The 27,716-nt window shown below is 39.0% G+C and overlaps 2 protein-coding genes across 3 annotated transcripts in view; one reads left to right on the plus strand and one right to left on the minus strand.

Moving 5' to 3' along the window:
* UBLCP1 (ubiquitin like domain containing CTD phosphatase 1) overlaps positions 1-5,510 on the minus strand; it is a 19,255-nt gene extending 13,745 nt beyond the window's left edge. Inside the window, exons 1-5 of one of the 2 annotated variants that reach the window (XM_077895684.1) lie at positions 5,227-5,510; positions 1,834-2,031; positions 959-1,050; positions 469-554; positions 270-385 (exon numbers count right to left, since the gene is read on the minus strand). In XM_077895684.1, coding sequence (XP_077751810.1) covers positions 270-385; positions 469-554; positions 959-1,050; positions 1,834-1,987 — 448 coding nt within the window. In that variant the 5' untranslated portion in view covers positions 1,988-2,031; positions 5,227-5,510. The remainder of the gene's footprint in view (positions 1-269; positions 386-468; positions 555-958; positions 1,051-1,833; positions 2,032-5,226) is intronic. The other variant, XM_077895683.1, reaches the window with a different exon arrangement.
* Positions 2,281-26,383, plus strand: LOC144311728 (uncharacterized). Its single transcript, XM_077894287.1, has 5 exons — positions 2,281-2,331; positions 4,714-5,339; positions 6,261-6,360; positions 11,838-11,998; positions 25,939-26,383. Exons 1-5 carry the CDS (start codon positions 2,281-2,283, stop codon positions 26,069-26,071), a joined length of 1,071 nt encoding a protein of 356 aa, XP_077750413.1. The 3' UTR covers positions 26,072-26,383.
* Positions 26,384-27,716: the final 1,333 nt, after the last annotated feature.

The following is a 27,716-nucleotide window of genomic DNA, read 5'->3' on the forward strand; positions in this document are numbered from 1 at the left end:
ATTAAGCAAAAGTAGAAAGGATATACATACAAACACACTCTGGAAGATACACATCAAAATATAAGAATAATTATTTTGGGGGTTTGGAATTACAGATAATTTTAGTATTTTCTACAATAAATGATATACTTTTTATAATAAGAAGAAAAACTTTAAAAAAAAAAGAAGAAGAAAAACTTTTAAATATTTCATATTGGAAGAAAAAAATAAAAGGAAAAAAAGAGTTGTTATGGGTAACCGAAGGTAAAGTGCAATTTTAGCTGACTTACCAAATAATGTATAATCAACATCTAGTACCAAAAGCTTTTTCCCTTCCCTGGGAGGATTCAAAATTTCCACTTTATACTCTTTCACTCTACGAGAAATTTTCAGTAGGTTTTCTTCCCTAATGGAAAAATAAAATAAGGTGAAACATTCACTTTTTTCACACACTACAACCCATTTCCTTTGATAGTATAAAGTACTTACCTATTTTCTACTTCAACTACTTCATCTTCAATATCAAAGTCGTTGACAACATCATCATTGTCAGGAGGTGGACCTAAGACATCTTCCTATTAAGATGAAAAAGAGTTCTGTTTTACCAGATTATCTTTAACATAACAAATACATGCATAACATAAAAAGCAAATAAAAGATACAGTCCAAGATCAAGAATCTTTCAAGCACACACTGTGAGGAAATTTCCACATTTTATAATTCATAACATACATTCACTGAGTAGATTTACCGTGTTAAGTTTGACCATTTGCACGACTACTATGCTTATGCTAACTATATACTAAAAGTTCCCTAGTATTTGTTTTCTGCTGAGTTAATACCACATATACTGTGAAGCTTTTATTTTTCACGGACTGCAAAACTGACAATTTTACCACAATTAAAACCATGATACAACAGTGTAATATAAATCATAATACCTTCAAAGGGACAAATGGTAACAAAAGTAAACATTTACCAAGCTCTCCTCACGAGTTCCCATCATCATGATTTTAGTATTTGGTTTCAGTTTGAGAGCTCCAAGCTTAACATCATTTTCTGCAGGTTTGCCTACAATACAAGCAAATGACTGTTTTCTCACTAAAGTTCAGGTGCTGATTTCACTATCCCATTATACAAAACCCTAATATTAAAAGGTTTGGTACAGATTCCACAGCAGTTTTTTTCTTAAATTAACAAACTTTCACTGCTGAATTAGCAATGTCTAACACACTAACAAGTAGCAACTAATAAATTTGTTTTTTTCCCCAACTCCATCTCAGAGGAACATCTTTATTCAACTAGCTAAAGAAAATAAATTATTTTAGTTTGTTGTTCAAGATGAAGATGTTTTCCAGAAAGTCTTGAACACTGAGCACCTAAGACAAAACTCGAGATTTTTTGCTACCCAAAATTCACTCTTCAATGATATGCCAAACACAAACACCAGGAAAGTTCCTTTCGAACTGGATATAAACACTGCTTATAATTTTTAAATCATCATTTTAAAACATTACTTTTGAAGCAGAAAAGATAACTTAGGGAGAGTATAAGAACCCAGCTGTAATGAAAAAGCTGTGCTAGAACACAGATGTCAGAAACTACACTGTTTTACCTGAGACTTCTGCACCACAGGTTTAACAAGCAAACACCAACTGTCAGAGGAATCAAAAGTAATCTTAATAGCGGTGGTATTTTCAAGAAATTTTTAATATTATTTTTATCATACAGCAATTTTAGGGATATCCCTAACAAAGAAATCTAAAGGAGAAAGAGTTATTAAAGAGAAAAAAATAACATATGAAAATTCATAAGTGTTTCGATGCAAAAAGTTTAAAGTGAGGAGAGAATTACCTTTAACTTTGAGTCCAAGTAACTTTTGGCGTTCTGGTAGCACTCCTGTAAGAGTCTTAAGAAACTGTTTGAGATCTAGCACGGTATCATCTTCTGAAAGTGTGGTCACTGAATATTCCTGTCCACCCCATTTTACAATGATAGGAAGAGCCATCCTTGAAACATACGATCAAGCAGCTTTCACTCAGAAAAAGATACCTAAAAAGAAAGGGATATACCAGTAAATAAGTTAAAACAGATACATCAAAGACGCAGCTAAATTTGTAACTAAGTTTTAGAAGCAATGCAGTTTGAGTCCTACTTTACAACTGGATGGTGGAGAAACAAGATTTTCTCCTTACAGAATCTGTGTTACCAGAACACCAAAAGTTATTAGGCCTCAAAGTTAAAATTCCCCTACCCTCCCAATTTTTGGCTTAAAGTTACTACTTCCTAATATACTCTGCAATGATCAGCTACCTATCCCTCCCTCTCTGTTTGACCAGGTTTATGTTACAGGTAAGTTCCTCCATCATGGACCATTCATAGTAACACTTGAGAAGTGGCACAGTGAGTTGTTAAAAGTGCAAACCCTAGAGCCATAGTACCTGGGTTTAGATCCCAGCTCTCTCACTTATTGGCTATTTTACTTTGGGAAGTTACCAGACTCCTAGTGCCTAAGTTTCCTTCTCTGTAAACTAAGGATGAGAATATTTCTACTTTGGGGTTCTTATGAGGCTTAAATTAGCTAATATTTGTAAGTCATATAGACCTGGCACATAGTAAGCACTACAAAAATAAGCATTATCTAAATAAATTTTCTTAAAAATCTGAGCTGACAGTCAGCCCCGGTGGCTCAGCGGTTTGGCGCCGCCTTCAGTGTGTGATCCTGGAGTCCTGGGATTGAGTCCCACATCGGGCTTCCTGCACAGAGCCTGCTTTTCCCTCTGCCCGTGTGTCTGCCTGTCTCTCTCTCTCTCTCTCTCTCTCTGTGTGTCTCTCTCATTAATAAATAAATAAAATCTTAAAAAAAAAAATCTGAGCTGATGTGTTCCAGGCACTGTGCTAAATAAAAAGCATCGCCATTATTTGTTTAGTATTTAATAAATTGGAAAGTTTTTATGCAATGTCATTTAACAGGGTTGATAAGAATCATCCCTCTTTTGCAATTAAAAAAATGGGACTTCAGAGAGGCTAAGTAATCTGCTAATGGGCACACAGGCGGTAACAGAACAGGTCTTCTGACTAAATCTCATGTTTCTTCCTCTACATCACAACTGCCTCTCTTGAATTGGGACCTACAGGAGGCAAAGCATCAAAGATCAGTAAATAAAAACCCACAGGCACAGATAAAAGTGCACAAGATCAAATAGTGGTTGTTAGTCTCATCAACAATGGCATGTAGGGCTTTTCTCTCTTAATACTTTTTATCAATTTTCCTAAGTCCGTTTCCCCCCAGGTCAGAGAATTGAATTTCCTAATCTCCATTTCCAGATGCTATCACTTGTTTAAGGAAACATTTGATTGCATTCTCCCTGGATAATAACCAATGCAAGAAGACAAACTGTGAATCATTACATACAAAAATAACGTAGGAACTTAAGAGGTCTTCAACATGCCCACTAGAGGAAGCACTAGAAAATCAATCATACTTAACGCTCTTATGTTTGTACCTGCTCTACTGAAATTTAAAGTAGTAATTTAGGGCAATGCATTCTGTTGAGATAACTTGCTCTAGGAAATGTTATGATTCTCAATAAAGTGCCAAAAAGACCTTTCGAGCCAAACTAAAATATGATTTAAACATTATTCCTCTGTGAAGGTGGCAATAAAAATGAAAATTTACAAGAGCTAAGAATGGGACCACCACCAACTAACAGAGTTTACATTGTGCTGGGGGTGGGGCGAGAGCAGAGAGTTTGGAGCAACATCCTCTGAGCTCCAGGTGAGCCTGGGCAAGTCATTTCACCTCTAGACCAGTATTTTCGAAGCGTCGTCTAAGACCAAGCAACAGCATGACTGTACTTGGTAACTTGCTATAAACATAACGGGGGCTGGAGAGAAAAGAACCCAGCAATTTGTGTTTTAGCAATCCCTGTCCCAGCCTCCCCCTCACCCCGTCTCTGAGGCATACGAAAAGTCTGAGAGCCAGTGCTCTAAACTCTTCAATTTTCTCAGCTAAAAAAGAAAACCTACCAGATGGCATTGGGCTCTGCACGCTTAGTAGAGTAGTATACAAATGTTATACACTGTACACCTACACCCTGGTGGGAATCCCAAGTTGGCAATTGCTCTGAACGACCAAGCGTAACAAAACAAACACCCTCGAAATCTTAAACGCAGAGTCCTTAAAACTGCTTTTGAACCTCATTTCTCCAACATTCAGATCACTCCCAAGGGAACACACAGTGCAAATGCAGGAGTCATTTTATGTTTTCCCATTTAACCTCCTCTCTCACGCCATTCTAATGCTTTGTGTCATTCTAGGTCCTATCAGATCAATACACCGAAAAATGATTTGGGGTAGGGTTGACGGCAATTAAAACTACTACCCAAGTAAGGACCGCAACCTCTAGGACAGCCGTTTGGGTTAGTTCTGCCTAACATACTGAACTGACCCGTCCGGTCAATTCCAAAACTCCTGCCTCAAAATGAGGCGATCCTGAGTTCACGAGAACAGCGTTAATGGACGAAGCAACACCTGTGACAGCACTTTGTGAACTGTAAAGCGCAAGGCGGACGGTGGCGATGACCACACGGCCACCTGCTCAAACAGCTTATCTCACTTGATCTTTGCATTCCTGAACTGACGACTATTGTCTTCACGTATCCACGTTAGAAAACTGAAAAAGAAAACCATTTTGTCCAAGGCCGCAAGTTGCGGAAACCTGAAACTAACAGCAAAAGCGACCGCCTGGGGCGCTGAGCGGAGGTGAAGCCCTCAACCAGCCTCCGGCACGGCGGCAGCCGCGGGAGGCGACCGCCCTAGGGCTGCAGGCAGGCAGGCAGGCAGGCGTCGCAGGCACCCCAAGAACCCGAGGCCCCGGCCTTCACCTGGAGGGGGAGGGGGAGGGGGAGGGGGAGGGGGAGGCGGAGCCGTGGACAAACCCCGAAGGGCGCAGGAATGGAGTCTGGGGACGCAAAACCCACTGGGGCTTGGGGAGCCCCCGGCAGCAGCGCGGAGGCCCGGCGGGAGGGCGGAGGCCCGGCGAGGAGCTGCAGGGGCCACGGCCTGGGCCGCACACCGGGGCAGACGCGGCCCGGGGCGCCCGCAGGCAGCGTCCGGCCCGGCCCGGCCCGGCCCGCGGGCCGCCGTGGAGGCCGCGTCGCGCGAACTGCAGCGCCGCGCGGCGGCCCCCCGGCCCCGACCGCCTCCCTGGGGGCAGCGCCCCGGGGCGCCCCGCGTCCCCTCACCTGGAGAGCCGCGGGGCCCGCAGCAGTGGACGCAGGAACCGGCCACAGCGGAACCGACGGCGGCCGGAAGTGAGGAACGGGGACCGGAACCGGCGAACGAGCCGGAAGTTCAGGTTTGAAACGGAAACGCGCTGGAGACTGCGCGGCGGCCTCCCGCGTCCGTCTCCGGCAGGGTAATCCTGGACAGCGGCTGCCAGGGATCTCCTGACCCGGCGCGGGAGCTGGGCCTTTCCGAGACTGTGGCCCGTGACCGCGGGGCGGACAGGGGGGTCCTTGGACACGGGCCAGCCCTCGCCCGCCTGCGCATGCGCCCGCTCGTGGGCGCGGAGCCGGGCGGGGCTCCGCGGGGGGCGTCTCCCGTATTGTTGCGCTGCCCGCGGCGGTGGGTCGGTGGCGTGGCCCCGGCTGCAGGGGTGTGCGGAGACCTTCGTAGGACTCGAGCCTAGGACTCGTGTGGCGTTGCCGTGTTCCGGATGAGGGCTGAAAGGGGCCCTTTAAGGCTGAAGACTTGAGCCCCCTCCGCTCCCCGCCCCGGCACCAGGGGCCTCCAACTTGAGTAATTTTAGGAGCTTGGACTTCCACCCGTTTTATGCAACGGTAAACTGAGGACCCGCAGAAAAGGGAAGGGGTGAGCCTAAGTCACTCCGAGAACCAAAGAAGCAGATCTCAGTACGAGAGCTGCCATCGAGGTCACTAAAGTCGGGCATCGAATTTTACCTCCCCTTGCCCGTCCCCACCTCCGCTCCACCTTCCCTCTGAATGCGAGGAAAGCCAGTTACAAACCCAGACAAAAGAATTGTAGACTTTGGTGGAAATTCAGAGCAGTCCCTATCTGATTCATACAACAAGCTCTCAACGGGCATCGCTTGCTGTCAGGCAAAAAACAAAACAAAACAAAATATTGCCGCTAGATTGTTGCATATGGCGCCAAATAAAACTTAGATTTTGATGTGGAAGGGAAAATGCTGACATGATACTGGTCTGAGCTATGCACCAGTCTTTGAATTACATATATTTTTACTTCTACTTCACAGTGATGTAAATAATTCACGTTCCCGTTTTGGCCACGATGGAAGGAAAGCAAAAAGCCAAGTTTCGTGTCTTCCCAGCTTTTTAGACAAGACAAACGCTATTGTATGTTCTTACCTCTTTTCTTTTGGTAATTTCTATTGCATATTGCATTAGTAGTGTATGAAAAGCTGCTTTTTTAAAAAATGAAACATTTTCAGTGAAATAAAAGTATACCCTCCTTACTTAAAAAAAAAAAGGAAGTGGGGTGCCTGGGGGGCTCAGTTGATTAAGCATCCCACTCTTGGTTTCTGCTCAGGTCATGATCTCAGGGTGATGAGATAGAGACCCCCTCCACTAGTGCTGGCTGTGGAGCCTGCTTAAAACTCTCCCTCTCCGTCTGCCCCTCCACCCCAGCTCCCATATGCCACACACACACTCACTCTCTCTCTCTCAAAAAAAAAAAAAAAAAAAAAAAAAAGGCAAGGAAAACCCCAAGTTAAAAATTTTTGTACAAAAATCACACAATAGCAGTCCAGCCAAAAAAAGATGGTCGAAACACAAGGGACTGAACTCCAGAATGAATTATTTTCTTTCAACTCAGTCTGTTCTTTATTCATGTGCTAACCAGCTGCTTGGCCACTGTATATTTTTTCCTGTTACTAGAAAAGCTTGTTTTTGTTAGTCATAAATGTCAACTAAGACATTTTAGATTTTAATTCTAAGCAAAAGGATGCATAAAGAGATTCTTCTTTTTAATGATAAAATAGCCATTGTACAAAAGGTTGATAAGTTTGATGTTACTCAAATGTAGATAATTTTAAAATTGCAAGTGTTGAACAGTGAGTGGTATTTCTTAGAAAATAATGGTAGCAGAGTATTTTTTTTTAAAGATTTTATTTTATTATTTATTCATGAGAGACACAGAGAGAGAGAGAGAGAGAAAGAGAGGCAGAGACACAGGCAGAGGGAGAAGCAGGCTCCATGCAGGGAGCCCGATGTGGGACTCGATCCCAGGACTCCAGGATCATGTCCTGAGCTGAAGGCAGACACTAAACCACTGAGCCACCCAGGGATCCCCGGTAGCAGAGTATTTTGGACAAATAGTCCAGTTAACAGATGATTTGCCCGTATCTCAGTTCTTCCATGTCCTTTTCTTTTTTTTTTTTTTTAATATTTTTTTTTCAATTTTTATTTATTTATGATAGTCACAGAGAGAGAGAGGCAGAGACACAGGCCGAGGGAGAAGCAGGCTCCATGCACTGGGAGCCCGATGTGGGATTCGATCCCGGGTCCCCAGGATCGCGCCCTGGGCCAAAGGCAGGCGCCAAACCGCTGCGCCACCCAGGGATCCCTCCATGTCCTTTTCTAGTTAGCTATATATTCATGAAATAAAAAATTATGTTAGGAATAAAGGACTTCTGGTAACTAGAAATAAATACAAAGTGGACTTTAAAAAAAGTGCTCAGAGCAACCCACAAGTGCCATTAGGAAGAGAATAATTAAATTTCTATTGCTCACTAGATCCTCCTTTTTAATGTGTGGAAAGTAATATACTTGTGCCTTACTCATAATTCTTTGCAGCAACTAAAGATGCCTGGAATTCCTCCCTAGGGTTTTGATAGGTTGTTAGGTCTAAGAGACTAAAACATGGAACCAATTTCATAAAATCAGATGATAAACTGCTGACATCACTGTGATCATGTTTGGATTAGAAGGCTAAAGGACATTCCTGCACCCAAGCCAGAAATCCTGCCACGTTCACCTGACCTGTTTACCTCCTTCCCCTTGTCTCTAGGGCATTTTGTTTCCTCCCAAGCAAAAAACAATCCTTTCTTCCTCCCTCCCTACCTCCCTCTTGCTTCCTTTCTTCCTTCCTTCCCTTCTTTCTTTCAAGTTAATGCTACTGTTTCTCCTAATGCCTGTTCCCTTGCCTTTTCCCTGGCTGCAGTCAGTGTGCTGAAATGATTAGAATCTGTCCCATAGGGCAGACTCCACAGCCTCTTAATTCAGCCTGGCAAGTTTACTGTCTTTCTCTATTTAGCTTGCTTTCCCAAATGACAACTTAAAACCACAACTCTTTTTAAACCTCAGATCTTCCAGTTTACGTGCTTGTTCTTGGCAAATGACATCGCCTTATATTTTTGATAAGAAAATAAGTCTCAGGGTGTCTGGGTGGCTCACTCATTTAAGCATCTGACTTGATTTTGGCTCAGGTCATGATCTGAGGGTCATGTGATTAAGCCCCGTGTCAGATTCTGGGCTCAGCAGGGAGCCTACTTGAAGTTCTTTTCTTCTCCCTCTGCCCCTCACTCCCTGGAAAAACAAACAAAAAAAGGAATATAGAAGATCTCACAGAGGAATTGCCTCAACTTAAGATCTCTGAATCTATGAACTAAGTTATATCTGCACCTGTCTTTGCTTCTTTTGCTTCTGTTTTTATTTGGCAATTTCCTTCTACCTGAAGCCAACCCTTATACTTGTGCTCTGGCTCCTTCCTTCTCAGCCTTCTTTAAATCTAATATCTTTTCTAGCACTTGTATTTTTAATCTTTCTCTCTACTGGTTTATTTCCATCAATGATAAACATGCCATGGTATCTTGCCATCAAGATACCTTTCCTTTCACAGTTGGGCATTTCAAAACACTGTTTACATTTGTTTAAACTTGATACAATCTATAACTGTGTATTTCAGATTTTTTTTTAATGACAGTCTCTCACTGTACTGTAAACTTTGTAAAGAACCAGCCCCTGTCTGATTAATTCACCATTATATTCTTGGAGTCTAACATGATATTGGCTAAAGCTGGTAATCAAATATTTGCTGAATGGATGAATATTAATAAATAGAACATCAAGTAATGAGAGCTTATTATATAATATATATTATGTGTATAATAATCATATCCATGAATGACTATAATCTGTGTATGGCTCTTGATGCACAGGAAAGTTCTGAAATATACACCAAAGTGTTAACAGTTCATGGTGCCATGGGATACACTCAGTTGTTAAATGAGTGTATTGAAATTATCTCTTGATAGCATCATAGAGCAAGTGATTTTCATCTTATTTATGTTTTTCTGTGTTTGGATATTTTACAATAATTTTGCATTCTTTTTAATGTAAGAATTCATGAAGGCATTCTTTTTTTAAAAAAATTCAAATAATACAGATATATCTTTACTACATAATTTTTATGCCTATCCTTGCAAGTCTTTTCTATGCTTTAGATGTATATACATTTGTATATATAGTTTATATTAATGTTTAAAAATAATTATGGATTTACAGGAGGTTGCAAAGAGAGAGATCATGTGCATCCTTCACTGAGTTTTTTCCTAATGATTATGTTTTTCATAGCCTTAGTATGGTCAAAAAGTTGACATTGGTACAATGTGTGTGCATGTATGTCATGTGCTATCACATATAGATTCATATAACCACTACAGTCAAGATACAGAACTCTTCCATCACTACAAGGATACCTTGTGCTACCCATTTATGCCCACCTTTATTCCTCCTCTTACCACTCCTAACCCTTGGTGATTAATCCGTATTTACCCATGTCTTCACTCTTTCCATGGTTCTTTCTTCCTAATGTCCCTTTATTATTCACTTGTTATTTAGAGAACTTCTTTTAGCCATTCTATCAGGATAGGTCTGCTGGCGACAAATGCCTTGAGACTTCCTTCATTTGAGAATGTCTTGACTTCCCCTTCATTACTAAAGAATGTTTTCTTTGGATATAGAATCTGGATTGATAGTTCTTTTGGCACTTGAAAAATGTGCTACTTCTTTTTGGCCTTCATAGTTTCAGAAGAGAAATTTCATTTGAATTGTTCTTTCCTACTCCTTATAAGTTGTTTCTTTTTTGCACCTTTCAGGATTTTTTTTCTTTTTCGGAAGTTTGACTATGATACGTCTTGGTGGAGATGTATTTAAGTTTATTCTGTTTGAGGTTCACTTAGCTTCTTTACTATGTTGGTTTATGTCTTTTGCCAAGTTTGGGAAGTTTTTCAAAAATTATTTAAGTACTTTTTCAAGTCCACCTTCTTTCTACTGGCACAAATCTTAGATCTTTTGGTATAGCCCACAGGTCCCCAGAACTGTTTTTTGTTTTTTTTTTTTTTAACTATTTTCTTTATTGTTCAGATTGGATCATTTCTATTATCTGTATTCAGGTTCACTGATTTTTCTGTAACCCTCTATTCTTCAGTTGAGCCCATCCACTAATTTTTTTTAAATTTTATTTTAGGATATGGTGATTTTTCAGTTCTAAAATTTCCAACCTGTCTTTTCTTATATCTTCCATTTATTTGCTGAAACTTTTTTGTTTCAAGAATGTTCATAATTGTTTATTGAAACATTTTTATAAAAAAAAGAAATACTTTTATGCTGTTTTAAAATCCTTGTCCAATAATTCCAACATCTATCCTACCTCTGTGTTGACATTTGTTGTCTTCTCATTCAAATTGAGATTCTCCTTAGTCTGACAAGTATCTTCTTATTGTAGCCTGAACATTTTTGGTATTATGATACTCTGGATCTTATTTAAATCTTCTGTTGTAATAGGCTTTCTCTGATACTGCAGGGTGGGGTTAGGGAGATGCCACCTTATAACTTCTTGGTTGTGGTACTAGTACCTATCCCCATTAGCCCTTCCTGTCAACCCATGTGGGCAGGAAAGGGAACCTCATTACTGTTGCATAGTAGTTGGAGTTCAAGTTCTCTACCAGGTTTCCATTTCCACTGATACCTTCCTAGTTGGGAGGTAGAAGGATGTCTGGTCACTACTCCCCACATGGCCTCCACTGACATTATGGGTGGTGTAGGGGAGGATCTCATTACCACTGGAAGATGGTAAAAGTTCTAGCTTTCTACTCAGCTTTCTCTGACACCATCCTGGTAGAGGGGCTGGGGTACCTCATTATAGTCTGGCATGATATTGCTGACAAAGGTGGGGGTGGGACCATCACTTTTTGTGTGGTACTTGGTTGGAGTATGGCAGTGTGCTGGGGTCTCCACAAACATTCTCGTGTTCAGTGATCACTAGGAGTACTCACAGGACTCAATGTACAGTTGTATTCTCTGATGATATTTTCAGCAAAAGATTACAAAGCATAATCAGCAAAGGGAAAAGTTTTATGGAGTGAAGTCTAAAGAAAACCAGGCACGCTATTCTAAGAGTTCTTTCCCAATAGAATTGCCCAGGATGCACTAAATGTTTCCATCAGTGAATTATGATAATAGGTATAAAGTATTGTCTTCCAGGAAAGTTTATTAGAGACTCAGTGCCCAAGGTTTTTTGGGGGCTAATCATATAGATATTCATTGCCTAGTACCAATTCCAGACTCCCAGAAGGAAAGTAAGTGTATAACATAAACCATTATCATTTGCATGAACAGTCTAGGTGCAGTGAGACATCTGTATAATTTAGGGAAAGTTTAATATCAATGTAGGGAACTGTTTTATCAGTGAAGATTCCAGATGATTAGCCAAAGGCCAACCTTACAAGCAAGACTTTCTATGGCTCAGGCCTCCCACGTTAACTTTTTTCTGTATGAGTGGTTATTAACTGAATGATTTTTTTCCTTGCTAGGCTATGCCTTTCCTGGTCCTTTGTCTAGAGAGAGCAGACTTTTGGGGGCAGTTTTTGTCTGAGCCTGCTGGCGTTTCTAGGTTGCTTGCATTTCCAGCACCCAGTCTGAGAAATATGAAGCAAAAGGAAAACCCAGGGAACTCCCTGCCATGTCTTTTGAGGTAACTATCCAGTCTTCCTTTTTTCTATCTTTTAGAGTCTTCATGTATTTGTTTCATAATGCCATCCAGTGTTTTTAGTTGTACTTAGCAGAAGGAATGGGGAGGAGTGCAACAACTCCTTCTTGTCCTAGACCTGGAAGTCTATTACTTTTATCATTGGGAAAAGAGATTTAAATTTTTTTCATTGTTTTCATTAAAAACAAAACATGTATATGACATAGACTTAATTTTTTATTGAATTAAGAACACTTAATATGAGATCTATCCTCTTAAAAAATGTTTGAGTGTACCATATATTCTTGTTAACTATAGGCACAAAGTTGCACAGTACATCCCTAGAACTTAATTTTAAGCCTAAAATTGGTAGGTATAACCTAATATGGGATCTAAAAATACCAACTGTAGGAAAAAAAATTGTGATTCGCTTCCACTTATTCTAGTAATAAAGTTTATTTCTCCCAATTATGAAAATAATATGTATTCATTATAGAAAGTTGATTTTAGGGATGCCTGGGTGGCTCAGCGGTTGAGCATCTGCCTTTGGCTCAGGGCGTGATTCTGGGATCTGGAATCGACTCCTGCATCGGGCTCCCTGCACGGAGCCTGCCTCTCCCTCTGCCTGTGTCTCGGCCTCTCTCTGTGTCTCTCAGGAATAAATAAATAAATAATCTTTTAAAAAAAAAAAGAAAGTTGATTTTATTTTTCATTATTTGATAAGTGGAGTGAGAATTTTAAAGTCAATATAGAGAGCAGCCCCAGGTGGCTCAGCGGTTTAGTGCCGCCTGAAGCCCAGGGTGTGATCCTGGAGACCCGGGATGGAGTAGCATGTCACGCTCCCTGCATGGAACCTGCTTCTCCCTCTGCCTGTGTCTCTCTACCTCTCTCTCTCTCTGTGTCTCTCATGAATAAATAAATAAAATCTTTAAAAAAAAAAAAGTCCATAAAGACTACAGAGTGGCAGAAGATCCAGATTCATTTAACTTTGCCATCATTTTATAGGGTAAATATCAAGAAGAGAAATTTTCCTGTAAATGAAACTTAAACAGGCCCCTGTAGTTGGTCCTGCAGGCAGTTTCCCATGCCCAGTGTTAATGACAAAGCTTGTGCTTCTTGTTTATATCCAAAGTTCGTGCATAAGAGATGGTATCTTTTCAATCATGGGAGAAATAATTACGAATGTCCCTATCCACAAATTCTAGACTAATGGACTATTTCTTGAAATGAAAATGTTAGTATAATATATTGCTAACTAATCAACATTCAATTTGAAATCTTAAACAAGAACATCAAATTGTTATTATGTTGCAGCATTTCACATTATGAGGGCAATTTCATTTATTTGTCTTTTTACATCCATGGTGACTCATAAATGGATAAATTAGTATCTCCCATTCTTCAAGAAATATTAATGAAATGTCTAGACTTTTACAATCTAAACATTTACAGCATGACAAAGCAAGTTTTGATTACCATTAAGCTATCTGTAATGAATAGACTACTGTTATTTTATTCATCATATTTCCAATTGTCAGGAAACATTTCTTTAGCAATGTGTTTATGTCCAAAGAGCATTATACAGGGTTCTAGGAGCAGTCTTGCCTAAAATTATCCTCCTGACCTTGAGGTAATCAATTTCCCCTAACCACAATCCCTGTTTATAAAAATGAGCTTATTGAATAACCAAAATATTTTTTTGAATTCTATATTTCAGAATCTCTAGCATTTAATTCAATAGTTCCCAAACAACAAAGTATAGACCTGTACTAGATTGTTACATAGTTTCCATCATTCTTCCACTTGCAAAATAAGAAATAAAAAGATCATATAGTGTATTAGTCATAAAGCCAAATGGAAAAACCATGTTCTTTCTTTTTATTAACTATTATTACCTCTCTGTTGTCCACATTTCTCTTCTCTGGAATTTCCAGAGCTTCATTATTCACATTGAAATAGACTTTACAGAGAATTTACACTTACTATTTAGATTTTCATTGATAATGTAAAAGTGGTACATTTTTTGATGCTGCATAAATATTACCTCAGATGATTTGTTTTGAAATATCTTTTCTGATTTTAAATAATGGAAACTTAATCGGGCTAGCCTGAGCCAAAAATATGGGGCTCAGAGGGCACAATATCTGGCATGGGGAATTAGTTGGATGTTATTGAACCAGGAGTCAAGGCAAGTTTAAGGTCCTCCGTAGTAAATCTACAGACCTTACTTATCCTGCAAGTACCACTATTAATATGACTCTGACTCCCAATCTCTCTCTCATTCACCTCTAAATCCCCAAATCCTGAGAGGCTCTTAGTGCCTAACTTAGGTCACATTATCTCTGTGCTTTGGGTTCTCCCTGAGCCTGCCCTGTGTGTGCTGTGGAGGGTTCTTAGTGAAGAGGCCTCTCTGTGGGCCAGACACTCCCAAAGTGTCCTCTCCCCTGACAGTTAGTGGTGTCAATTCTCTTCAATATTATTCTTTTTCTCAACTAATTCTAGCTCATTTGGTATCAGTATTCATTTATCCACTATCTTGCTTAATGATAGTCACATTGTATCAATAAGCAAATCATTTTCTTTCTCTCCATATCACAGCTCTTTGGATTTACATTAATTTAAAATTTTGCCATCTGCAAATGTATTTTATGCTGTTGCTGTTACTAGCATTTGTAAGAGGACCATTCCAAATTACTCCATAGGTCTCAAATATTGACATGTTTCATATTTTAAATTAACATGAGTCTCTCCATTAAACTGTTTCTTAGAATTGTACCCTCTGAATTTGATTACATTTTAATAACCCCAATTTTGACATGAGTCACAATTATTATTCTCTTTTGGTATGAATTTAACCTGTAGCTTTTTTTCTCTTCATTACTTTCCCATTATAATATTTCTTTTTTTTTTTTCCCATTATAATATTTCTAATAATGGTAGCAGCTCTTATTTATTCCTGCGAGCACCATAGATGTGTTATTTTATTTAATTCTCACAACAATGTTATGGAAGTCAGATTAAAATTTTTTTGTCCTAAAAGAAAAAAATGGCAAAGTATGTTCTAGCATTTGACTCATGGTTTGAGAAAAATCATTGGCAGCAGTCTGTTTAAAACTAGAATTCATTGCTTGTGCTCTACCTCTGACCTCAGTTTCTGCTGGGGAATGCAACCTTGGGACAGTTAACATCCACAGACATCTCACTGGCATTGCTTTTTACATGTATCAACTTTTGTTTCAAATCAACAGTTAGTACATCTGCCTGATACCATTTTCTCCAGATTTCTTCTGTAACAACTAATATGGACATGATGGTTTTATGACCATACTATTGGGAAGTTTAAGTTAAACAATTGAAATACTATCTTCAGACTATCTAGAGACAGAGAAAATGACATTCACTTTTAAATAAATTTAAAACACTATCTTAAAAATTACAGTTTTGTTGTGCTTCCATTTGAGCAATTGTGTAATCACATAATGACAACAGACTAAAGAAGAGAAAATTGAAAAATACTTTAGGAGACAAAATTATTGTGTTTTTCTGGATCAGTAGAAGAGACTTGTTTAATAGCAACATCAAAAATAATATATTTTATGTAGAAATTGAATAAAATGCAAGTAATTTACTAATGAAACTCCTATTTATGTAATGTATATTTATGAAACACTGTCCTAGGAATTGTGATTCTATCATGTTTCCATTTGAGTACTTGTATTATCACTTAACTAACAGCAATAAGACTAAAAGAGAAAATACTCAAAATTATTTCATAAGGCAAAATTCTTGCTGTGTTCCTGGATTATTTTAGTGGATTTGTCAACAATAACAAAAATACCGTAATAACTATATCTACAAATAGAATAAAGTGGAAGCAATTTCCTCTTAAGATTCATGTTTAAATAATCTACAGTAATAAAACAGTATCTTAAGAATGATAATTTTCTCCATCTTCCACTTGAGGTATGGAATGATCACTTAATAGCAGTGAACCTCAGAAAAAATATCAAAATTACTTTAGGAGAAAGCAAAAATGCATTTTTCCTATGATTCTGATCTTTGGAAATAGGCTCATTAGACGGCTAGGTCAATTATGAATGTGCCTCGCTTCTGTTTTCATGTGTGGACAAAAAAACAAAATCCGGCATTTGTTTAGAGATGTTTCTTGTTGCCAGTGGAGAATGTGCTGGGCCATGGGCAATCCCTCTGTGGAAGAGATTCTTGAGGAGGCCCACACTGGCTTCCCAGAAAAAAGAACGTGATGGGAGGTCTCTTGTCAGGAACTATTTCTTGGGACCCACCTGTGATATCTGACCTTTGATAGGAGGGTGACTTAGAAGAACAGAGCCTGGGTCAGCTGCCTTCCATTCAGGTGAGAGGATTGAATCTTGTATTATTAAATGACCAAGATCATCTGTGGCATCATTCTATTGGCCTATATTTCTGAAAATGTATATGTCTCAGAGTTGTCCAAGGAAGGTCTTGAGCATCTGCCAGCATGCGGAGCACCAGGACAAGTTCTGTCTTGCTGTTGTAGAGGAAATGCTGTGTCAGGATGGAGTTGGCCTGATTGAGGAATGTGGTCCACACAGGCACAAGATCCTCAATCTTTGAGCCACCCCAACTTAATGGACCTCCTTCCTTATACCAGGGAATTCCAGCACCTCTTGAGCCTCTGCCAAATGCCCCCTTTAGAATATCAGGGACATAAATATACTTTTTTTGCAAAGTTGAGATTTAATTCTTCCTATATCATTATTTCTCTGAAGTATGGATTTTTGTTGGCTGTTTTTTTTTTTTTTCAGCTATCTCACCAAATATCATGAGCATTTTTTCTTCTTCATTATAATTGATATTCAAAGATCCAATGGTTCTCTCTGATTTGCTAAAAGTACTTGGCTTGTATTCTGTAGGTGTCCATCTCTTCACATGCATAAAGGATCTTTTCATCTGCTTTGGACAGATTCTTCCTTTCCATAGTAAATCACTTTAGGTGGAGTTCTCCATAGTCATTTTATTTTATTGATGCAGTTTAGAACTAAGTTTCTGCTGAAGCTCCGGAATCTTGCTTTAAAACTGGATTATTCTGACTGCAATGAAGCTTGTGAGTTTTTATGACCATTTAATATGATCTCTAAGTACACTTATTGTTTTTACTTCTACAGATAATTTAGTGTATATTTGGTTGCCTCTTTAATAGTCTTTAAAGACACATTTACTTTAGTCGCATAAATCCAGTTTCTTCAAAACTCCATTTAGTTAACACAAGTAAATCTTCATGACCTTGGTTTAGGCAATGATTTCTCAAGATACCAAAACCTCAAGCAACAAAAGAAAAAAATTGGTAAGTTGCATTTTACCAAAAGTAAAAACCTTATGAATCAAGGACACTATCAAGAAAGTGGAAAGATGATTCACAAAATAGGAGAAAATATTTGCAAATCCTTTATTACATTACAGTCTGGTATCCAGAATATACAAGGAACTCTTACAACTCAACAACATAAAGACAAATAATTCAATTGCAAATGGGCAAAGGATCTAAATATTTCTCCAAAGAAGATATATAGAGGACCAATAAACTTGTAAAAAGATGCTCAACATCATTAGTTGTTAGGGAAATGCATGCAAATCAAAACTACAATGAGACTTCATGCCCATTATGATAGCCCTTAAAAAAAAAATTAAGTGTTGGCAAGGATGTGGAGGAAATGGACCCTTATAAACTATTGGTCTGAATGAAAAATGGTGCAGCTAGGAAAACAATTTGGCACTTCCTGAAAATGGTAAATATAGAGTTACCGTATGATCCAGCAATTACATTCTGAAACATACCCAAGAGAAGTAAAAATATGTCGGAAAATAAAACCTTGTATGCAAATGTTCATAGCATTATTCATTACAGGCAAAAAGCGGGAACAACCCAAAATGTCCATCAGTGGATGAATGAATAAACTGTGGTAGATTCTTAAAATGGAATAGGGGCAGCCCAGGTGGCTCAGCTGTTTAGCACCACCTTCAACTCAGGGTGTGATCCTGGAGGCTGGGGATCGAGTCCCACGTTGGGCTCTCCCTGCATGGAGGGAGCTTCTCCCTCTTCCTGTGTCTCTGCTTCTCTCTCTCTCTCTCTCTCTCTCTGTGTGTATGTCTCTTATGAATAAATAAATAAAATCTTTAAAAAATATAAAATAAAATGGAATAGTATTTGGTCATTAAAAAAAAATGGAACAGATACACAGATTAACTTTGAAAACATTATTTTAGCTGAAAGAGGCCAGATAAAAAAGGTTACATATTGTATGATTTCATTTATATGAAATATCCAGAATAGGCAAATCCGTAGAGATAGAAAGAAGAACAGTTGCTGCCAGGTGGGGGGAGGCAAGACTTGGGAAAGCAGTTGATTGCTTATTGGGTATGGGGTTGCTTTTTGAGATGATGAAATGTTCTGAAACTAGAGAGTGGGGATGGTTACACACATTGTGAACGTAGTAAAAGACACTGAATTGTAAACTTTATTTTTTTTAAAAGCTTTTATTTGTTTATTCATGAGAGACACAGAGAGAGGCAGAGACACAGGCAGAGGGAGAAGCAGGCTCCCTGCAGGGAGCCTGATGCAGGACTCAATCCCAGGACCTTAGGATCAGAACCTGAGCCAAAAGCAGACACTCAACCCCTGAGGCAGCCAGGTGCCCAATTCGTAAATTTTAAAGTGGTGAATTTTATGTGACTTTTACCTCAATTTAAAAACTCTGTTAATATTCTGTGAAATCTCCATTGTCTGATGCATTCATTATGTCCAGTTCCAAGATCTCATCAATGCTCTTTTGTTTAAGAACTGCAGCCCTATCTCCTATCTTTGGGAAGTTTTTCTTTTTATTAAGTTTTTTGCTCTTTCTTTCCATCTAGCTTATTTTATTTTATTTTATTTATTTATTTTATTTATTTATTTTATTTATTTATTTTATTTTATTTTATTTTATTTTATTTTATTTTATTTATTTTATTTTTTTGGAGGAAACCCCTTTATTGCGTGTGGGGCCCCAGGAACCATCTAGCTTCTTTTAGAAGCAGATTTATGCTTTCCTGCAGGTAGGCATTTTCTTCCAATCCATGCTTTATTGCCACCTTGAGTTGTTCATTAGCTGTTGTACTTTTAAGATTGTTTTGGTGGCAGCTACTTGAAACTGAATTTGTTCTGATACATTTTTTTAAGTAGGCTCCACACTCAGCATGGAGCCCTAGGTGGGGAGGGGGCTGAGCTCACAATGGTGAGATCAAGACTTGAGCTGAGATCAAGAGTCAGAGGCTTAACTAATAGAGCCACCCAGGTGGTCCCTTGTTCTGATGCATTTTTTAAAGACTAAGTCTCTCTTATTTTTTTAAAAAAAGATTTTATTTATTTATTCATGAGAGACAGGGAGAGAGAGAGAGAGGCAGAGACACAGGCAGAGGGAGAAGCAGGCTCCATGCAGGGAGCCCGATGTGGGACTCGATCCCGGGACTCCAGGATTACACCCTGAGCTGAAGGCAGGTGCTCAACCGCTGAGCCACCCAGGTGTCCCCTAAGTCTCTTATAATATCAGTCATCAGCTCAACTTGTTCTAAATGCTTGGATATCTCTTCATAGTCTCTCTTTGAGCCCCAAGTAAAGAGTTGGATATTTCTGGGTATTTATTAATGGTCACCAGTTTTCATATTGATGATCATGTTTTGCATTAAAAAAGATTGAAACCTCCAAATTCTCTCTGAATAGGCTAAGCTTCTAAAAATATTGTCTTTTCTCCGTAAGGGCAGAAACTCCAATGGGCAGTCTTTTGTTTTTATTTGCTTAAAATTGTATTTTTAATAGAAATCTATGACTGGAAATACCATTATATCTCACAGTTATTGGTGGGGATCTGTGAGAAGCATTGTTCTAATTAACTTTTATTCTTCAGCTATCAGCTCAAATGTGCTTTTGTAAACTCATAGACTACTTGAGGCCCTTAATTATGAATTCCAGAGAAACACAATCCTTTCCTTCAGAAACTTATCATAGTTCATATTCACAGGTCCCATCTCCACCCAGAGAGAGCCATCATCCTGAATTTGGTGTTAAGCATGCCTTTCTTTGCTCACCACAAATGTATATATACCTCTGAAGTATTCAGTTTTGTCTATTAAACTACATGAATTAAATCATATATGGCATGTTGTAATTACTTTTACTCTTGAGGTTCAGCCATTTTATGTGTGTGCTTCTTTTTCACTGCTGTATAAAAAAATCCATGACATAGATAGATCACAATTTTATTATTCATTTTATTGTCAATAGAAATTTGAATCTTCCCAAAGTCTTTGTCTATGGGGAGCTATTATGAGCTATTATACATCAGAGTTTCTTATAGGTATCTTTCGCTTCACACGTGAACAGATATTTTAATTTTATACTTGGGAATAGAATCACTTGTATATGATCTGTGCTTATTTGACTCTACTGGGTGATGTGATGCCCAATTGCTTTCTAAAATTGTACCAAACTGGGATGCCTGGGTGGCTCAGCGGTTGAGCATCTGCCTTTGCCTCCGGAGTTGCTGGATTGAATCCTACATCAGGCTCTTGCATGGAAGCCTCCCTCTGCCTGTGTCTCTGCCTCTCTATGTGTCTCTCATGAATAAATAAATAAAATCTTAAAAAAAATTGTACCAAACTATATCTCCATGAAGAGAATATCAGTTACCCTGTTCTACATTCTTGTCAAAACCTTGGTAGTATCTCATTTTACATTTTTACCAGTCTAATGAGTTAAAATGGTTTCTCATTATGGCTGTAATTTGCACTTTCCTGATTAGTTATGAGATTAAGATTTTTTTCCCATTTCTGGACATTTGGATTTCTGTTTCTATGAAGAATCTTTTTGCCTATTTTTTATATGGTTTGTCTTTTTCTTATTGTCTTTTTCATATTATAGATACTAATTTTTTGTGCATTATATGTGTTGTGAACTATCTTCTTCCAGTTATGTTTTTCCTTTTCATTCTCTTTATCATGCCTTGTTGAACAAAAGTTCTTAATTCTAATGTTTTACCTTTTCCACTATGGGTGGTTCTCTTTGTATCTTGTATAAGAAATTTTTCCCTAGCACAGGTCATAAAAATATTCTATATTTTCTTTTAAAGCTTTCAAGTTTATCTTTTATATTTGATCCATGGAAATTAAATTTTGACTATGGTATTAGGTAGGAATCCATTTTCATATGGGTTTGTTTCTCTCTTGTGTAAAACACAAGGTAGGCAATCTAGCAATGCTACTCCAAGGTATATACCCTGGAAAATGACTATTGGGCAAATTCTCCATTAGACATATGAACAAGCTTCTTATAACATTGTTCATAAGAGCAAAAAAAAAAAAAACCTGGAAGCAACAGAAGGAATTTAATGTAAAGAACTAGTTATAGAGCATTGGCAGAGCTGAAAATGAGAAGGTGAGGCATATCAGAAATCAACAATTGCCGGGAGCTGCAGCCATCCCTGGGGAAGAAGACAAAAGGAAGATAATGTCATTAGAACCTAGGAACCAGGGTATATGGTAGGATCTAGAAGTTAGAGGAAGAGCCTTCTGCACCACTGGATGGACTGTGCAACCGGAGTTGCCAAAAAGCTGGAGCCATGGTAGAGTGTGAGCAGCAAGAGCTCAACCATGAAGAAGACACAGTCACTGCCAGGAATGCTGCCCAAAGCAGAGAGAGAAGAAATACAATCTCCTCTTCGTCCTGCCCTCTAGTCTACCATCTGTGCCTCTATTAGCCAAACCTAACCAAAGCCAGCGGACAAGGCAGCCTGAGAAATGTGGGCTACCAAGGTCAGCGCCCTGTGACACAGAGGTAAGCAAGCAGGAAAGGGCAGGGAATGGATCTGCACACTAACAGGCACAAGACACCGCTCATGTCTGGCCCTAATGTATCTTCCTTCTCATTTTCTCCACTCCCTGCCCCCTTATACTGCTGTCTCAGCCACATCAGATTATTGAATACTTCTAGGCTGTGCTGTGCACATTCCCACTTTCTAGCCCTTTGATCAAACCATCCCCTCAGCACGAAATGCTCCTTTGTCTCCCTTGAGGTTTACTCATCCTTCAAGTATTAGTTTATGTCCTCATCCTTGAAACCTTTCTTCCCAGTCACATAAGTTTCTCACCCTCCAAACATCCTTTAAGTATTGGGGTGCCAAGAATTCTGTCGTTTCCTCTTTTAGCTCATGTTACTGGATGACCTTAGTGGGTGATTTCATCCATCCCCATGACTTTCAACTTCCACTGAAGTAGTGATGATTCACAAATTGGGTCTTTTCTAAACACCAGACCCACATATATAGCTAGTTATTAGACATTTTCGCTTGCCTTTTTTATAATGTCTCAGACTCAGTATGTCTAAAACTTAACTACTAAACCCCCTCTTCCAGTATACTTCTACTATATTTTACTCAGTTGCCCATGGCCAATATTTGGACATCACCCAGTGCTACTCCTTTCCTCTGACCACTTCCCCAGTTATAATCAATCATACCAAGTTCTGTCAGTAGCTACCTCATTTACATCCCTCAAAGATGCACCCTAAAAATTAGGTGACACATATTAAAAGTCTTTTTTTTTTTAAGATTTTATTTATTTATTCACGAGAGAGAGGGAGAGAGAGAGAGAGAGAGAGAGAGGCAGAGACACAGGCGGAGGGAGAAGCAGGCTCCATGCAGGGAGCTCGACGTGGGACTCGATCCCGGGTCTCCTGGATTGGGCCCTGGACTGAAGGCAGCGCTAAACCACTGAGCCACCGGGCTGCCCGACACATATTAAAAGTCTTAAAAGACATGTCCAAATTTCTTATGTTGGAGTTCTAACATTTAACACATAAGAATATCATTTAGAGATAGGGTTATGGTAAATGAGATCATACTGGAATAGGGTGACACCCCCCAATACAATATGGCTGTGTCTTTATAAAAACGGAAATTTTGGACGCAGACAAGCAAATAGGGAGAATGCCATGTGAAAATAAAGAGAGATTGGGGTAATGTAGCAGAAGCCAAGGATGGCCAAAGATTGCCAGAGAACCACCACAAGCCAGTAGAGAGTCATGGAACAGATTCTTATGCACAGCCTGCAGGAGAAATCAACCTTCTGACAGCTTGATTGTCAATTTCTAGCCTCCAGAACGGTGAGACAGTAAAATTCTATTGTTTAAGCCTCTTGGCTTGTGACACTTTGTTCTAGCAGCCTTGAAAACTAATATAAAATATGCATACTTTTTGACCAGAATGATCACACCTAGTAATTAATCCTTTGAAGATAACTGCACAAATGGACAAAGGACAAGAGTGTTCATAATTGTATAACAGGAAATAACCTAAGTGTCTTAACAGTGGGACACAAAGTCCATGCTTGAGAGAAAAAGACATTCACCATATAATGAAAGGAGGCTACAAGAGTTATTATGAAGCTACTTTTTGGAGCTTAAATGTACATATGTTATAAATGCATAGGAAAAAGTCTGAAAGTGTAGTAGACATATTTACAATAGTACAATTTCAGGTAATACACATTTTCATCTTTTTGTTTATCCACCTTCTAAGAGATGTGGTTTAAAAATTAACCAGTGTTTCTAGTCTTTTTCCCCCACTAGCCTCTTATAAAAAGGATACTATCTTCGCCTGGTTAGTCACAATCTCTCCCTATCTCAACAAGGAGGAAGGAAGAAAGAGTAGGAGGGAGAGGGGAAGAGGAAGAAGGAAAGGGAAATTGAATTGATTAAAGAACTAGAATACAAAGATTAAGGAATTTAGAAAGCAAAATATCAACATGAACTGTTTCCCCAGAAGGAAAGTTTTGGGGGGAATCCCTGGGTGGCTTGGTGGTTTAGCGTCTTTCTGCCTTCAGCCCAGGGTGTGATCCTGGAACCCAGGATCGAGTCCCATGTGGGGTCCCTGCACGGAGCCTGCTTCTCCCTCTGCCTGTGTCTCTGCCTCCCTCTCTCCTCAGTGTCTTTCATGAATAAATAAATAAAGAATCTTTTTTTTTTTTTTTTAAAGAAAAGTTTTGGGGAGGTAGAGTTGTGAATGACAGAATCCAAACCAATATGGTTTGTGGGAGAAATGTGGAAGACAGCAAAAGGACACAGGAAAAATGTACCTGGGGGTTAGAAATGAGATCCTCTGGGGTTGCCTGCTTGGCTCAGTTGGTACAGCATGTGACTCCTGATTCTGGGGTCATCGTGAGTTCAAAACATTGGGCCTAGAGCTTACTTAAAAATAAAAACCCTAGAAGAATAACAACAATAAAACACTTGTTTAAAAAAAAAAAAGAAATGGGATCCTCTGTAAAGATGTTTAAGTAATGCAAGTTAAAGTTCAGGATTTCATTTCATTTTTAAATCATTCTTAGCTGTTTAGACTGTACTTTTTTGAATGCAGTGTCCATACAGAGAAAAGACCCAGTGAGTGGAGGATTTAGTTTATTATCTTTTTGTGATAAAATACAGACTCCACGAAATAAAATATGCAAGAAATAGAACTTTATTTTTCTATCTTTGAACTTAATTTTAATTTTTTGTAATTATTCTACCAGTGGTAGAAACTTAGCTTCTGATAATGCAAGTTTTCTGAGGTAGTATTTCTGAGGTGGGGGTAAACACAGGCTTAGCTAGAGTGAGTCACATGGGAGGCCCACCCCACATGGGCTTCAGTTCTTAGGACAATGATATCTTTCGATATGTGCATTATCCCATCTGTCTTTGGTCATCTGTCCACCCATGTTTCTGTCTTTTCTGGTCTGGTGAGTCTCTTTGCTAGGGCCATGCTGTTTTTGAGGCAAGGAAGGACACTCACTGGTTCTACTTTACTCCCTGAATCACACTGAGGCCATATCTACTTTACTCCCTACCACACTGGGCTGTGGATAAACTCTGAGGTCTTGTCCCCTTCAGAACTTATTATGGGACTAGAATAAGGGCCCATAAACCCATTTAAGCTACCAGATGAGAGTGTCACTCTCAATTCTTTCTAGGGTTTCTGCAATTGCATTTTTAACCCCCTAGCTACCTCCCAACACATACCATGAGTTCTTCCAACTTCTTTCTCAAAGACACTTACCAAAAAAAAAAAAAAAAAAAAAAAAAAAGACACTTACCAATATTTATCTCTTTTGCATTATCTCCAATTCTCTCTCTCCTCCTTGGCCCTGGGAAGTCTGGTCACAATTTTGTGCTGTCTAGAGTCTTCTTAGGTTTCTGAGCATCCCTTCATTGTCTCTTTCTTAGACTTTCTGTCTTCTGTCCATGAAATATTCAGCTTCCTGGCATTCTATCTTTAGACCATTATTTCTCTATTTTTCCAGGTTCCTCTTCTACCCCCAGTGAGTTAACTACCACTTCTATGCTGACTCCTGAATGTATATAGTTCCAGTCCAGATCAATGTGTGTTTGCTATATATCTCTTCTTGATCTCCCACAAGCCAATAAAAAGTCAACTTATCCCAAATTCTATGTATCTTCTACAAACCTATTATTTCCCTCTTTCTCCTGCATATTCTCTCGCTCTCTCTCTCTTTCTCTCTCTCTCTCTTTCTCTGTCTCTGGCTTTGGCTCTCTCACTTGGTAGATATGATTATAAACTGATGAGATTATTAAGGAAAAGTGCTCAGTGCTCTGAGGATGTTCAGTGGAAGAGCTCTCCATTTGTTTGAGATGGGGAATGGGGATGTAAAGAAAGAATTTCTTAGATATAACTGAAGCTGGCATTTCTGTACCTGCACAGCTCAGGAACTTGACCATGTCACTTCTTTGCTCCACATTTTGAGGACGAACATAAAGTGTTCTACCCAGGGGAGTGGCCACTTGACAGAAGGGAGTATTTTCTCATTATTTAGAATTGTTGGCAATGTAGTCATTCTTATTATTGTTTTCAAATACTCCACAGAAAATGCACTCCCTTTTTGTCTACACCCAGAGTGGACCATTCCAATTGCCTCCTCTTTGGTATGCTACTGAGAATTTGGAGGTCTCCAGCCTCCTCTCCTTATTTCCTTCTGCCTTTTCAGGTAAGGATCTAAAGATTGTTTTGCTATTTCTCACTTCTGTGTTTTTTTGTCATGCTCTCCCCTCTACCTGAAATTCCCCCATTCATACATATACTTCATCTAGCTTTTCCCTACTCTTTAAGATTCAGCTAAGTGTCATCTCCTCCAGAAAGCTGCCTATGTTCAATCAACTCCAAGTTATGTGCCCCTTCTTAGGCTTCCATATCTTCTAAATACTGAACTGCATTGTCCTCATGGTGTTCTAATCTGTTCATGACCATGTCTTCCTCAGTTATTATGCACAAACCTAAGGTAGTCTTTTTTTTTTTTTTTAAGATTTTATTTATTTATTCATGAGAGAGAGAGAGAGAGAGAGAGAGAGAGAGAGAGGAAGAGACACAGGCAGAGGGAGGAGCAGGCTCCATGCAGGGAGCCCGATGTGGGACTCTAGGACTTTAGGATCATGCCCTGGGCTGAAGGCAGATGCTAAACTGCTGAGCCACCCAGGGATCCCCCAAACCTAAGGTAGTCTTATTCATTTTTATATCTCTAGGATTTAGGGAAATACTTGTTACTAAGTATGCCTTCAACAGAAGTTTACTTAAAGATGAAAAGATAAAACTATTTTTTGTATTTCACCTTTTTATATTAAGATTAACATATTTAGTGTTTCTGAACTGTTAAGGATGTACAAGTTGATGATAAAAGGTGTTTAGTATTATTCTTAAGACAGAAGTTATAAATTCTACAGAACACTTATTTTCATGGAAAAAAATGTTTAAAGCAATCTCTTATATCTTAATATCTTCCACTTCCTTTCCTAATACCTTTTAGAAACCCTCATATGAACTTTCCAACATATCCATTTAAGGCCTGGGTCAGGGATCCCTGGGTGGCTCAGCGGTTTAACACCTGCCTTTGGCCCAGGGCACGATCCTGGAGTCCCGGGATCGAGTCCCGCATCAGACTCCCTGTGTGGAGCCTGCTTCTCCCTCTGCCTGTGTCTCTGCTTCTCTCTCTCTGTGTGTCTCTCATGAATAAATAAATAAAATCTTTAAAAAAAAAAAAAAAGGCCTGGGTCAGTCTTCACACATGCTGCCTTGATTCTGCAACATTCACAAATTGGAAAGCATTTTTGAGTTTTAAAAAGTGTTGTTCTCTAGATCTCTACAGTGTTTTTGTGTTAGCAAGACAGTTACACTCAGTGACTGAGAGTTTGGGATTCAATTATTATTCCATTCAGTTAACTATACCAGTAAATGATGATAAAATTCAGATTCTATGCTACAATAAGGTGGAATTTTAAAGAGACACTTGAAATCCTTGACAGCTGAAGCAGGGACGTTTAAAATACACATGACAGGGAACCAAATTGTGAAATGTTCTCTTTAAATCTTCTCCAAAGAGATGTGCTTGGAAATGATTCCTTTCTCCAGGGGAGAAATACAATCTGCTCCTCTCTTCCAATTGCTGCCATTAATAAACCACCAAGTCTTACAGAATTTTTCCTCCCAGTGTCTCGTATAACCATCCTGTGTATTTTAACTGCAGCAGCTTTATGCATGTTCCACCACTTCTTACCATGTCTTATGTAGTGATTCTTTAGTGTTGAAATATTTTTAAAAATCTAGAGCATTGGGTGTTATGCTATATGTTGGCAAAGTGAATTTGAATAAAA

Source organism: Canis aureus, chromosome 4 (assembly GCF_053574225.1).
Source record: "Canis aureus isolate CA01 chromosome 4, VMU_Caureus_v.1.0, whole genome shotgun sequence".
Classification (NCBI taxonomy): Eukaryota; Metazoa; Chordata; class Mammalia; order Carnivora; family Canidae; genus Canis; species Canis aureus.

What these genes read in the sequence shown, in the direction of transcription:
- LOC144311728 (XM_077894287.1), top strand. Translation starts at nt 2,281, where the DNA reads ATGATCAGCTACCTATCCCTCCCTCTCTGTTTGACCAGGTTTATGTTA. An exon ending in CGAACGAGCCGGAAGTTCAG is followed by an intron (nt 5,340 to 6,260) that starts GTTTGAAACGGA and finishes TCTACTTCACAG; the next exon opens with TGATGTAAATAATTCACGTT. An exon ending in TCCCTGCCATGTCTTTTGAG is followed by an intron (nt 11,999 to 25,938) that starts GTAACTATCCAG and finishes AATACTCCACAG; the next exon opens with AAAATGCACTCCCTTTTTGT.